General features: G+C 37.2%; 3 protein-coding genes across 6 annotated transcripts; all 3 read right to left on the bottom strand.

Moving 5' to 3' along the window:
• Positions 1-904: 904 nt before the first annotated feature.
• LOC131019891 (cytochrome b561 and DOMON domain-containing protein At2g04850) lies at positions 905-2,555 on the bottom strand. Its single transcript, XM_057948486.1, has 2 exons — positions 1,341-2,555; positions 905-1,249 (listed from the first exon to the last, which is right to left on the bottom strand). The coding sequence occupies exons 1-2, from the start codon at positions 2,309-2,311 to the stop codon at positions 1,006-1,008; spliced, it is 1,215 nt and encodes a 404-aa protein (XP_057804469.1). The 5' UTR covers positions 2,312-2,555; the 3' UTR covers positions 905-1,005.
• A 505-nt stretch (positions 2,556-3,060) lies between these two features.
• On the bottom strand, positions 3,061-4,783 carry LOC131019892 (plant UBX domain-containing protein 10-like). Of its 4 annotated transcripts, none has more exons than XM_057948487.1 (4): positions 3,989-4,783; positions 3,751-3,927; positions 3,571-3,687; positions 3,061-3,502 (listed from the first exon to the last, which is right to left on the bottom strand). In XM_057948487.1, the coding sequence occupies exons 1-4, from the start codon at positions 4,517-4,519 to the stop codon at positions 3,275-3,277; spliced, it is 1,053 nt and encodes a 350-aa protein (XP_057804470.1). In that variant the 5' UTR covers positions 4,520-4,783; the 3' UTR covers positions 3,061-3,274. The 4 variants fall into 4 exon arrangements, with proteins under 4 accessions (XP_057804470.1, XP_057804474.1, XP_057804471.1 ...); XM_057948491.1 differs by having other exon boundaries at positions 3,585-3,678; positions 3,989-4,731; XM_057948488.1 differs by having other exon boundaries at positions 3,571-3,678; positions 3,989-4,731.
• A 4,067-nt stretch (positions 4,784-8,850) lies between these two features.
• Positions 8,851-9,870, bottom strand: LOC131023280 (uncharacterized). The gene has a single exon (XM_057952827.1). It carries the CDS (start codon positions 9,868-9,870, stop codon positions 8,851-8,853), a length of 1,020 nt encoding a protein of 339 aa, XP_057808810.1.
• Between the last annotated feature and the right edge of the window lie 4,551 nt (positions 9,871-14,421).

The following is a 14,421-nucleotide window of genomic DNA, read 5'->3' on the forward strand; positions in this document are numbered from 1 at the left end:
AATGTCACTTTACTGAAGTTTCTTCAGTATCAGTCTACAACCTATTTCGAACTGAAATTTGGTTAAGTTTGTTTTGATTGCGAAAAATAGCCCACATGTGTATTCTCCTCCCCCCATACACCTGTCAGTCAACCCTCCAGGACCCCAACATATAATATAAAAATAATTAACAAGGGTTCACTCATCCAATTAGGATTTATAATTATTTTTGTATATTTATTTGAATTAATAATAGATTATTTAGGTTCATTAATTTAAAATTAGGATAAATATTTTTTTTTAAATTTCAATTTTTAGTGATACATATTAATTAGACTTCATAATATAATACTTCCTTCGTCCCAACTTTTAGTATCCAACTTTCCTTTTTTGGTTGTCCCACATTTTAGTATCCATTTCTATTTTAAGTAAAAGTAGGTGAGACCCATACTCCACTTTATTCCATTCACAACACACACAATCACTTTATTAAAACTCGTGTCATTTTCAATTGGATACTAAAAGCGGGGACGAAGGGAGTAATAATTTTTATTTTTATAAAAAACAATTATAAAATAAAGAAATTAAAAATGGTACACGGTGGTACACTGTTGTCCCTCATACATCTTCCTCTCTTTTCATTTTCGGTTGTCCCTAAAATATATTCTTAACGTATTTTAGGAAATAACTTCACTCATTATTACCCTTACAATCTTCATTTGTTTTGTGGGATCTATTTTTCACTCATTAAATACACAACAAATTTTTATTAAAATTCGTGTCACAATTTCTTAGGAAAATATTTGTGGGATGGAGGGAGTAATTTAAAGGCTATTATCCCTTTACAAAACTGAGGCTTAGAGAAGAATATTTTGACGTGGGTGAAGCCAAATTCGACGGGAGCCTTCCAAGATGACGGAATCTCTTGGAGAAGGAACTTAATTATGAGTATTGCAGAGAAATTAAAAGAATAATACACCATACATACAGTTTCCGATCCACAACACATAAATAAAAGATTGATTCTCAGCCGCGGCTGGAGCCGCTGGTTTTATCAGAAATAACATTCCCAAACAATCCCTCTCTCTTGATCTTCTCCTCCTTAGCCTTCCTGCAGAAAATCACCCACGAGTTCACCTCCAACGCAATGCAAACTCCGATCAACGTTGCCAAACACAAACAGTAGCCCAATTTCGCGTAAGACCCGCTCTCCCCCATCACCTCAAATCCTTGAAAACAGTTCACCACGCCCAACACAATACATGCATACCTGATCACAATTCACAACCAAACCAATCAGTAACACGCTTTCCCTTCAATCTTGAAATAATAAATAAAAACAACAATATATGCATGCATACCCCACAAAATGGTGGTAGGATTTCCAATATTTCCGGAACTTATGCGTCGTCTTCGGCCTGAACAGAAGCGCCAGAGTCTGCAGCCACCCGAGGCAGAAGGCGGCGAAGCCCAGCTTGCGGTGGAGGCCGTACACCCTCCCCGGCGAGAGCTCGCCCAGCCGCACGCCCATGGAGAACCCCACCGTGCCCAGGAACACGGCGGCGATCTGGACGCCCGCGTGAGCGTAGAACCACGCGGGCCCCACCGCCTGGATGTGCCGGAGGTAGCGCGCCGAGACGGCCCCGAGGGGGAGGAGGAACCCCCACGAGATTGCATTGATTGCGCCGTGGATGATCTTGAGCGTTCTGAGGTTGCTGTGGGGCTTCGCGGTGGCGCCGGATAAGATGTCGATGGTGGTGGTGGAGGAGAGGTCGTTCACGGCGGTGGGGTGGATCGTTGGGGAGTAGCCTTGCACGTAGAGCCCGCGGTTCCATGTGAAGTGGAGCTTGGTTTTGTTTGGTGAGAGCTTTAGGGTTGCGTAGATTTGGATGGTGGCGCCGCTGTGGATGGTGGCCATGCGGCCGCCGTAGAGGGTGGCCGAGGAGGAGAGGACGTGGAGGTCGAGGGGGCGGGAGAGGAGGGGGCTTTTTTGGAATTTGACGGTGGGGTCGAGGATGTAGGGGAGGAGGACGAGCTGGCCCGAGTTGGGATCCGGGAACGCGATGAGGGCCCGCGTCCCCGTCATCTCCGGGGAGGTCGGGTTGATCCCCCACCCGACCCACCCCGAGGGGGAGATGAAGCTCCCGAAGAAGGCTAGGTCGAGGGTCGCGTTGTGGGGCTCATACGTCCACGCTATCGATGCTTGCTGGGTCGGGAGCGTCATGCAACGATCGAAGGTTCTAGATGAGGTCGCCGTGATGCAGTGGGATGAGGATACTCCCATTGGATTCATGGATACCAAAATTTGCAACAACAACAGACTCATCATCATCTTCTTCTTCTTCTTGGACTGAGAGATCAAGATTCGAGAGATTTTTTCAAATGTGTGTCAAACAAGAAAGAGTATTAATTGAGATTGTGTTTGTGATCAAATGTTAGTCCATACTACTAATCATGAGCTACACACTATAGCTTGTTAGTGTTCTTGCCTTTCAAGAAAGGCATTGTCTAGCGCACCATAATCATTGTTTTCCCACATGCAACCACCACACTTATTCTAAGATCATCATCAAATCTTATTATAGGGAATTTCATATTTAATCGAATGCTAAGTACAGACTGCAAATCGGAAAATGGGACCTTTCTTTGCTTAGAAGCTAAGACAGTGATGATGTTTAGTCACAGAAATAGGTCCATGATCAATTATGAAAAGTTTGGTGTCATCATAAACTAGTAGAGCTCTCTCTCTCTCTCATATCCATTTTCTATGTTATCACAATCAAAATGTGTACAAACAAATCAAACCCCTCATTAGAAGAGTGAGAAGAAGCTCTGCTAGAAAAATATACAATCACACATGGCCTTGTATAGTAACAGAACTGATAAATTTGATGCTATATCTTATTTAATTACCAAATATAGGTGATGTTACAGCATATATATATAACAATCTGTCCAAAGAAGGCAAGCCGGATCTTCTATTGCAATTTTGCGTTTCATCTTCAATTGCTTCAATTGTGCATACGGATGAATCCCATGTGCCAAATATACAATTTAAACTCAACGGTGGTGTGAGAAAAATGCACAAAGAACCAATTTTAATTAATTATACAATGGAAAGGATTTTGAAACATCATGTCACGTCGGATTTCTCAAGACAATCATTCTAAACCTACTATAATCTACTCAAGTTAACAAGAAAAATTCCAGCAAATTCACTCTGATCCACAAACTTCATCTCAGCACATATAAATAGTCCACTATAATTGCAGTCAACATCTAACGACATACATAGTCAAAGCATCTCCAAGAAGAGGCTTGCTTTTGGCTTGAGGGCTGCATCTTTGAGAGTCATGCTCATTTCATCAACACCATACACTTTTCTAGGAAAGTTGGATATCAGCCTATAATTCCCAGCTGCAGCTAGGCCTAATGAATCAATGTATCTGTAAATGGCTTCAATCTTGTCCGTGGACAAGAAGCTGTGTTCTCTCCTCTCCCCATTGGGGAAACGAATCAGAATCTGGTGATCAAATCAAGCCAAGGATTAGTCTTGAAGATAAAATAAAAAATAAAAAATGTTGGTCTTACTTGAGTTACTTCACCCTTTTTGCCTGAAGAAGTTTCTGAAGCTTTGTTAGGCTGTTTGATGACAGATTTTGGGAGTCTATCTTGTGCACTTGGTCTTTCTCTTTCTCTCTGTCTCTCCTACAAGAATTGATGTCAGTTTTGGTTTGCTGCAGCTAGTGGTGGTGTTGTGTGATATCTGACCTGATCCATGGTGAGAGCTGCTAAATAAGCAGCATCTTGTTCTTCCTTCAAACGGCGGTCTGCTCGCCTCTTTTCTTCAAGATTAGGCCTTGCTCCGCTCCCAAATGCCAGCCCTTGCTCTTCCAGTGTCCCCTGCAAGATCTCTACTAACTCAGCTGGTGAAACTGGGCCTTCCATCTGCACAGAAACAATATTAGTATTATGAAAAGATGGATATTTTTCCCAAGTGCTTTTTTACCTGTTGCAGCACAGCTAGATTGTCACCAGGGGCAGGGGCAACAATGGCACAGAATGGGAAGCTAGAGACCTTCAAAGTTGTGGCCATATGCAGGCCTTCTCCCCTGCTGGAAATCCCACCCCAGCTAACAAAATTGGCATCAACAAACTGCACGACGAGCTCGGAGCAGAGCGTCTCCCTGCAGAAGTTGGGTGTGAATGGATGGTCTGGTGAGTGGATGTACATGAACATCAACTTGTGCTCATCTTTAGCTATCTTGAGCGCATCCATGAGACGGCACGCGTAGAAGAAGGGGTGCGTGGGGCCGTGCTGCTGCTCGAAGGTGGACAGGAAAGCCCACTCCTCTTGAAGCAAGGGGGGTGGGGGTGGCAAGTTTGGGTGGTTTCTTCTTCCTCCTCCAATCCACATTCTGTCAATGCCTTGGTTCATGGCTCTTGAGAAGCCTCCTAGAATGTTCCTAGGGAGGCTCACCATTCTACGAACCAGCCCGTTGCACGCTGCCTCCATCTCCCTCATGGATGATGATGACATTTTTTTGCTCAAGAAATGCAGCAGGTCTTCGAATTTACTTAGCTACTGTGTTTTCTTCAACTAGGAGAAGGAATCCTATGTTTTGTGTAATGAGGTAAATGTGGAAGTGGTTTAGCATAGTCAAAGACATACTATACAAGTGTCATAATCTACTTTTGAACTTGTCCTCCTCCTTTTTCAAAGTGAAGAGAGAATTAATTCAGATATATATGTGCTCTCTTTTATCTCTTGTCTTGCACTGATTTAAACCAAGATACCTTCCTCGTCTTTCTACGCCATCTTTACATGCTGTATACTCTCTTCGTCTACAAAATATCTTTATAATTTATTTTTAGAAATAACTTTTTGTTATAAACTAGAGAGAAGCGAGATGTTATAAACTTGAGAGAAGCGAGAGAATCGATTAGAGAATACAAATGAAGTTCACAATACACCCATATTTATAGGTGTTAAACCAAGTGTGAACGTCCGGTGTGAACGGAGGACAGTCAACTCCGGCGGCTTGAAGATGTCAAGTGTTATTCTCCCTCTAGGTTTCTTGGTCAACACACATAAGATATATCTAGAAGATATATTTACAACACTTCCCCTTGATTGACCAATCCCTAAAATAAAAGATGTTGCCTCATTAAAACCTTGCTAGGAAAACTCAATGGGACAAAACCTAGTCGAAGGAAAAAGAGTACAACTGCTTCCCCTGAACTTGAAATCATTGAATATCTTTGAGTCGACGCATGCCGATCTCGTGTACCAACTTTCTGAATGTCGATGCTGGTAATGCCTTGGTGAATAAGTCCGCCAGATTTTCACTTGAGCGAATTTGTTGCACGTCGATATCGCCACCCTTTTGAAGGTCGTGTGTGTAGAAGAATTTGGGAGAAATATGCTTCGTCCTATCTCCTTTGATGTATCCTTCCTTGAGTTGCGCGATGCAAGCAGCATTATCTTCATATAAAACAGTTGGTTTGGCCTTTGATAAAGCTAACCCGCATGACTCTTGGATATGACTCGTCACATTTCTCAACCATACACATTCTCGACTTGTTTCGTGGATTGCAATGATTTCAGAATGATTTGAGGATGTTGCAGTCAATGTTTGTTTCACAGACTTCCATGATATAGCAGTTCCACCATATGTGAAAATATATCCAGTTTGTGACTTAGCTTCATGTGGATCGGATAAAAATCCTGCATCCGAATACCCCACTAGAGTATTATCAGAATTTTCTTGATAATATAATCCAAGGTCAATGGTACCCTTTAGATAACGTAGAATGTGCTTAACACCATTCCAATGTCTCAAAGTGGGTGCAGAGCTAAATCTTGCTAGAAGATTAACAGAAAAAGCTATATCTGGTCTAGTATTATTAGCCAGATAAGTCAATGCTCCAATTGCACTTAGATATGGTACTTCAGGACCAAGTATCATTTCACCCTCTTCAATTGGTCGAAATGGATCTTTCTTAGTATCAAGAGATCTAACGACCATTGGTGATGCTAATGGATGTGCATTATCCATATAGAAGCGTTTTAACACTTTTTCTGTATATGTGGATTGATGGATAAACGTTCCTCCACGGATACGTTCCATTTGCAAACCAAGACAAAACTTTGTCTTTCCCAAATCTTTCATCTCAAATTCTTTCTTCAAATATTCAGCAGTTTTATTTAGCTCTTCAGGAGTCCCAATTAAATTTAAATCATCAACATAAACTGCTATGATTGCAAATCCACTTTCGGTTTTCTTAATGAAAACACAAGGGCATATTTCATCATTCTTGTATCCTTTTTTCAAAAGATACTCGCTCAGTCTATTGTACCACATACGACCAGACTGTTTCAACCCATACAACGATTTTTGCAGTTTAATTGAATACATGCTTTTGGGTTTTGACTGAAATCCTTCAGGCATTTTAAATCCTTCAGGAATTTTCATATATATGTCAGTATCTAATGACCCATATAGATAAGCAGTCACTACATCCATAAGGCGCATATCAAGCCTTTGTGACACAGCCAGACTAATCAAAAATCTAAAAGTAATAGCGTCCATTACTGGAGAGTATGTTTCCTCATAATCAATTCCTGGTTTTTGTGAGAAACCTTGTGCTACGAGTCTTGCTCTATATCTCGTAACTTCATTTTTCTCGTTTCTCTTTCTAACAAAAATCCATCTATATCCAACAGGGATTTTAGATTCCGGAGTTAAGGCTATAGGCCCAAATACTTTCCGGTTATCACAGGAATTTAATTCCCTTTCTATAGCTTCTTTCCACTTTGGCCAATCAAGTCTCTGTTTGCATTGTGCAACAGATTTTGGTTCAGGATCCTCATTTAAAACTTGAAGAGCTATATGAAAGGCAAATATATCATCAACGATGATATTTTCTCTCTCTAGTATCTGATTTGAATGTAAATAATTTATTGAGATCTCATGATTTTCAGATACTTGTAATTCTTCAGGAATTACATCACTTTCATTTAATTGATTAGTCGTCTTCGTCATTGTTTGGTTTCCATCTTGCCCCTTTCTTCTTCTAGGCATAGAATCTTTGGAACCAACTGGTCGACCACGTTTTTGACGAATTTTGGACTCATTTGCTGCCAAAGCTATTTGTCCTTCAGGGACATCAATTTTAGCTGGAGTATTTGCAGCATGTATGTGAGATTGTGTCACTTTTCTTGTATCTACAAAAGCATCAGGAATTTGATTTGCAATCTTTTGCAAATGAATGATCTTTTCGATTTCTTGTTCACATTGATTTGTTCTAGAATCAAAATGTGATAAGTTTTTCTCATTCCAAGAGATTTCCTTGTGCTTTTCTGGATGTAGATTTATTCCTCCTAATGTTGGAAATGTCATTTCATCAAAATGACAATCTGCAAAACGTGCAGTGAATAAATCACCTGTTAAAGGTTCTAGATACCTTATAATCGATGGTGAATCAAATCCAACATATATCCCAAGTCTTCGTTGGGGACCCATTTTTGTTCGTTGTGGGGGTGCAATTGGGACTTGAACCGCGCAACCAAAAGTTCGTAAGTGAGAAACATCGGGTTCTCGGCCAAAGATAATTTGCATTGGGGAGTATTCATGATTAGCTGATGGCCTTAGTCGAACTAATGTTGCAGCATGTAATATGGCATGACCCCAAGCAGTAGTTGGGAGTTTTGATTTCATAAGTAATGGTCTAGCAATAATTTGAAGACGTTTAATAAATGATTCCGCTAAACCATTTTGAGTATGGACATGAGCTACTGGATGTTCAATCTCAATTCCAATAGCCATACAATAGTTATCAAATGCCTGAGATGTAAACTCACCAGCATTATCAAGACGAATTCTTTTAATTGAATTGTCTGGGAATTGAGCTCTTAATTTTATGATTTGAGCAAGTAGTCTAGCAAATGCTGCATTTCTAGTAGAAAGCAAGCATACATGTGACCATCTAGAAGAAGCATCAATCAATACCATAAAGTATCGAAAAGGTCCACAAGGTGGATGTATAGGTCCACAAATGTCTCCCTGAATTCTTTCTAGGAAAGATGGAGATTCAGTATTAACCTTCGTATATGAAGGTCTAATAACTAACTTGCCTTGCGCACAAGCATCACATGGGAATTCCTTTGTAGAAATAATCTTTTGATTCTTTATGTTGTGCCCATATGAATTATTGATTATTCGGCGCATCATAGTCGCTCCAGGATGTCCAAACCTATCATGCCAAAGCTTAAAGCTTTTTGTATCATTGAACTTTATGTTCATGACATGGTTTGTCTCAATTGCTTTTATGAATGTGTAATACATTCCAGAAGGTAGTGTTGCTAATTTTTCTTTTGTCAGCTTATAGCCTGAAACAAAAGAATTTATGTAAAGATATTCATTGCTACCTTCTGCAATTGTCTCTATGTGGTATCCATTATTGCGGATATCCTTGAAACTTAGTAAGTTCCTTTTAGACTTACTAGAGTACAGGGCATTTTCAATATCTAATTTAGTATCATTTGGCAAAATGATACAAGCTCTTCCGGAGCCTTCAATGATGTTTGATGCACCTGATATTGTGTTGACATTATCCTTGGCTAATGTCAACTTAAGGAAATAATTCTTCTTTTGAAGAATAGTGTGTGTGGTGGCACTATCGGCAAGACAAATATCACAAGATTTCATTTGATTTTCTGAGATATTTTGGAAAAAAAAAATCAATTATTATTGAGTAAGCATTTGATTTTTATTATTGTAATAAAAAAAATAAAAACAACATCTTGAAATTAAAAATAAGCAATGTCATCTTAACAACTAGAAAAGAAAAAAAAATTAAAATTAAGGACTAAACAGTGTCCATATTATTATCTTCAAGCACACCACCACCGATCAATTGATCTATATTATCTCCTTTTGGGTCATCAAAGAAGTCGGAGACATCTAAATGAGTAGTATCAATTGGACCGTCAAAGTCAACATTATTGGACTCCTTCTTGCCTTTTCCCTTGATTGAATCTTGATATAGATCTGCAAGGTGTTTTGCTGTTCGGCAAGTACGTGCCCAATGTCCTGTCATACCACACCTTTGGCATTCACCTTCCTTTTTGTATGAATTGTGCTCGTTGGATGCTTTATGCTTTTTGTTGCTAAAGGTTGCATCATGTGGTTTACCACGTCCACGACCACGACCATATCCACGTCCACGTCCACGCCCACGTCCACGTTGGTTCCCACGACCACGTCCATTATCATGGTTGAAAGTTGCATTGGCTTCAGGCAATGCAGCGGAACCGGTGGGGCGGAGTGCGTGATTTTTCAAGAGCAATTCATTATTTTGCTCGGCAACCAACAAACAAGCTATTAATTCTGAATACTTTTTGAAACCCCGCTCTCTATATTGTTGCTGTAACAGCACATTAGAAGCATGAAAAGTGGAGAATGTTTTCTCAAGCATATCAGTATCACTAATTTTTTCTCCACAAAGTTTCAATTTAGAAACAATTCTAAATAATTCAGAATTATAAGCACTCACAGACTTAAAGTCTTGCAGTCTTAGATGCATCCACTCGTAACGAGCTTTAGGAAGGACGACAGTCTTTTGATGATCAAACCTGTCTTTGAGGTTCATCCACAATTCTTGTGGATCTTTGACAGTCAGATACTCTGTCTTAAGGTCATCATGAAGGTGATGACGAAGGAATATTAGTGCCTTAGCGCGATCCTGGTCGGACGCTTTGTTTCCTTCTTTGATAGTTTCTCCTAGACCCCTTGAGATCAGGTGAATATCAGCATCAAGAGTCCATGACATGTAATTCTTGCCCGAGATGTCAAGGGCGATGAACTCAAGTTTGGCTATGTTTGCCATCCGTGCAATTCTGCACAAAATAATCAAGGATATATTATCCAAATGTTTAATTTATTTGCTCAGAGAGCTTGTAATATTCTTCAGGAATATTACTTGTGCTACTTTAATAGCATCAATTTAAGATCTTGAATGTAATATTCTTCAGGAATATTACTTGTGCTATTTAAATAGCATCAATCAATTTTCAAGATCATTTTGAAAAGAAAAAAAATTGTATATATATATATATATATATAGTATATTTCATAATATAACATATCAAATTTCAAAAATAAGAGCATAAGATTTAAATGTATATATAGATCATCAAAGAACACGAAACAAAATAATAATTTGAAGAAAGAAACAAATAGCAACATGATTCTTTGCCTAAATCCCAAAACATTCATATACGTTGACTAAGTATACCAAATCAATCTAAAAACACATACATAATTACAATGGCTCTCAATTCCCAATTAATTCGTTTTTTTTTTTTTTTTTTTTTTTTTAGTAATCAATTCAAATACGTCAATACATGGAATGCAATTTAAACAATAGTATCAACAACAACCAATAAAGAGAAATAGAATTCGAAAATTGGACCTTTTACGATCGAGGGGAGATGATGAGAGAACTAGAGCTTTCGTGCTGATAACGTGTTATAAACTAGAGAGAAGCGAGATGTTATAAACTTGAGAGAAGCGAGAGAATCGATTAGAGAATACAAATGAAGTTCACAATACACCCATATTTATAGGTGTTAAACCAAGTGTGAACGTCCGGTGTGAACGGAGGACAGTCAACTCCGGCGGCTTGAAGATGTCAAGTGTTATTCTCCCTCTAGGTTTCTTGGTCAACACACATAAGATATATCTAGAAGATATATTTACAACACTTTTACTAATTATCATGATTACAATTTTCACATATTTACACACATTGTCACTAATGAACTCGCCATTATTAAAAATGACCGCATTAATTATCATTTTTTTTTCTAATTTTTGAGGCCCTTTTACCAAATAAATATCTTATTTTTCTTAAAACTCGTATCTATTTCCCTTCGAAAAATGTTTTGTGGACGGAGAGAGTATTGTGTACAGTTATCAAACTCTTGGGCTAGGCCGAAATTGTTGGGTCGATAAGAGCACAAAGAGATGTTAATTTAGTCCAAAGTCGACGGACCGACCTGAAAAGGCCAAGAAAAAAAGAGGGTTAGCGTTGAAAAATTTTAGTTCGAATGGCCCAAACCGAAAAATATATTAAGCCAGGGCTAACCCAAAAAGTGAGTGGAAGTGGAATGGTCCGATTAACCAAAAATTCTCTTCTTACTTGATTGTCAAACTTTATTACTTTGCTTTTAAATTTGATGATAATGTTTTAATACTTGTGGAATATGTTTTAATTTTGTCCAAAGCTTAATAAAAAACTTTCTTACATGAAAACAAATTAAATATAATAATTTAGGTTAAATATGCGTTGAATCCTTACCTTTTATGATTTTTTTATTTGATAGTTATGTAAGTCGATATTGAAATGACACTTGTTTTTTTATCTGATACTAGGTTAGAGGGTGTTTGGCTGAGCTTATAAGCTCTTTAAAATAGCTTCTAAGTTGTTAGGAGCTTATAAGCTCCTTTAAAGTGTTTGGCAAAATAAGCTCCTAAAACCTGTAAAAATAAGTTCTAAGAGCTTATAAGCTCCAAAAAATAAGTTCATCTACCCCAACTTATTTTCTCATTATCTTATAAGCAACACTAATTTTACAAAATAACTCAACTATAATTTTTATTTTCATCATATATCATTCTAATTTTATTTTTCTTCAATTTTCTCTCTCTAAATAAGATTTTCTCTCACTAACTAAAATTTCTCTCTCTAGTTTATAAGTTCAATTACCTAAACACTTCGACAACTTATAAATTTTTAAGAAACTACATCTTATAAGCTCCAAGAGCTTATAAGCCCTTTAAAATAAGTTTAGCCAAACACTGTTTAGTTGAGCTTATAAGCTCCTTCAAAGTGTTAGACAAAATAAGTTCCTAAGCAGCTTATAAGCTCCAAAAATAAGTTCCAAGAGCTTATAAGCTCCCCAAAAACTAAGTTCCTCTATTTTATCTTATTTTTTTTATAATTTTAAATGCAACAATCATTTTACAAATATTTTTCAACTATAATTTATTATTTTAATCATTAATCATTCAAGTTCATTTGTCTTCGATTTTATCTCTCTAAAACATATTTTCTCTCTCTAACAAAAAAATTCTCTCTATAGCTTATAAGCTCAATCATTCAAACACTTTGACAACTTATAAGCTTTTAAGAAATTACATCTTATAAGTTGTTAGAGCTTATAAGCTCTTTAAAATAAGCTTAGCCAAACGCCCTCTAATTTTGTTGATTGAAAACATATGATTTATTTTTTGTATTACAAGAATTAGATTATATATAAAAAAACATACTCCTTCTGCCGACAAAAAATAGTCTTTATTTTCTTTTTGGAGTGTTCAAGGGTTGTCTAATAAGCCAACAAAATGACCTAAGAATAGGCACAAACTGTAAACTTAGTACATAATCAAAAAATACAGATAAAAACTCGAATTTTGGGTCAAACACGGCTAATATCGGTGACTGAACTCATAAATCACCGAGTTATAACTACTCTACTTTACAAACTCGACACTTGCCAAGATGCTCTTCAGAAAACAGAGACTTCAGCGATCATCTCAGTGAACGCCGAAATGGTCAACCCCTTTCCACTAGTGCGCACGATTTTCTTGTTACGATCATATCTTTCTCATTTGAACTTCATTGTGATCATTTGTATCCACTAACTCGTATCAAGATGATCTACAACTTTCATTATGACCATTCTTTCTAATTCAGCTTCAATATTTCTATAAATTTCACTAAAGTACGAGCAAATATCATATTTCACAAGATAAAGCAATTCAAGCAAAAAATAACTATCAAACATTCAATTCCCTACAAATTTGACATCATAAGAATATTAAAAACCATATAAATTAAAAGTGAGCGTTATCAGGGTGTCCACAAAAGATAGTCTTATTATTCTATTTATGGACACTACTCCACAGTAAATTACCTTCAAACTACCAACTAATTTATATATTCTGCCACATATGACCTACCACTTTTATCCTCGTTATTCACTAAACCACTACCTTTAAGGTGGGACTTATGATCCACTCATACTATACTCAACCACTTTTATCAAAACTCATGTCACTCTCTTCTAAAACTATTTTTTATGGACGAAATGAGTATATGTTAATTTTTTTAGTAAACTTTATGGCTCGATAGCTTACCCAAAATTGAAAGTTTAGGGTTAGGGGCTGAAAATTTTATACTAAAAAAAAAAGTTCGAATGATTGGAATCGAAAATAACCTGAAATTAAGTGTCTGACTCGAAACCGAGAGAGCTTGCCCGATTGATAAGGTTGTAAATGAGCCGAGGCGAATACTGGGCAGCTCGAGCTCGACTCGTTTAAATATTCAGGTGTTGAAGCTCGGCTCGAGTTTGGTACGAGCTTTTTTAAATTCATGAACGAGTTTTTCTCGACACCCAAATATCGAGCTCGAGCTCGATTCAAGTTCGGCTCATGTTTTATTCTTTAATTTCGAACTTGAGCTTAAACTCGAGCTCGACTCGTTTGATATTCGTTCAATAGGTGATGTAGGCTTGAAATCTGCGCAGCTCAGATATTCGTGTTCGAACTTGTTACAGGTTCGAACTTTATTCTTAATCAATCTGTTACTTAAGCTCGAGCTTGACTTGTTTAAGTGTTCGAGCTTGTATAAAAACTAATTTTCAACTATTCTAATAATTGTCCAAAACAAGCATTAATATGAATAAAAATCATTCTAACAAATGATACAAGTATTCCAAAATAACATAATCCAAGCAATAATTCAAACAATTAAAAAAAATTCTGTAGCTAAAAGAGAATTACAAAATCCAAAGAACACAAATCGAAAACTACTCTATAAGACAAGCATTGATCTTGTAGATTAACTCCAATCTAGCAACGCATCACTATTACAACTGCAACAAACATGTACACTTAAATATAATACAAATAGTAATAGACTTTTTTTAAAAGTGGCTATTACTTATAATAAGAAAATTATGGGAAAGTAGATTTTAATACATGACATGATGAGAATTACATATGGAATTAATAACCATTAATGAGGAAGCACATTCACTATAAAATGATACGAATATAACATATGTGATGAAAAATGAAAAATGCAAAATACTTTGTAAAATTAAAAACGCCAATTTCATGTCGGTAACTGTGTGTCTTATTTGAGCTGATCCATGCCGACCTGAATGAAATAGTGAAACAACAACTGCAGCGTCCAACTTGTCTTTCAGTTATGCTGCCAATGAAAAAGTGGAAATAGGAGAAAAAAGGGGCAGTGAATAATAAGAATTGAAAAGAAAGAAGCCAAAATATAAAGAGAAACAGAGCAGCAACCAAGCATGACATACGTATGATATGAATGAATTCACCCCAAACACTACCTACACTGCACACTTGT

Source organism: Salvia miltiorrhiza, chromosome 4 (assembly GCF_028751815.1).
Source record: "Salvia miltiorrhiza cultivar Shanhuang (shh) chromosome 4, IMPLAD_Smil_shh, whole genome shotgun sequence".
Classification (NCBI taxonomy): domain Eukaryota; kingdom Viridiplantae; phylum Streptophyta; class Magnoliopsida; order Lamiales; family Lamiaceae; genus Salvia; species Salvia miltiorrhiza.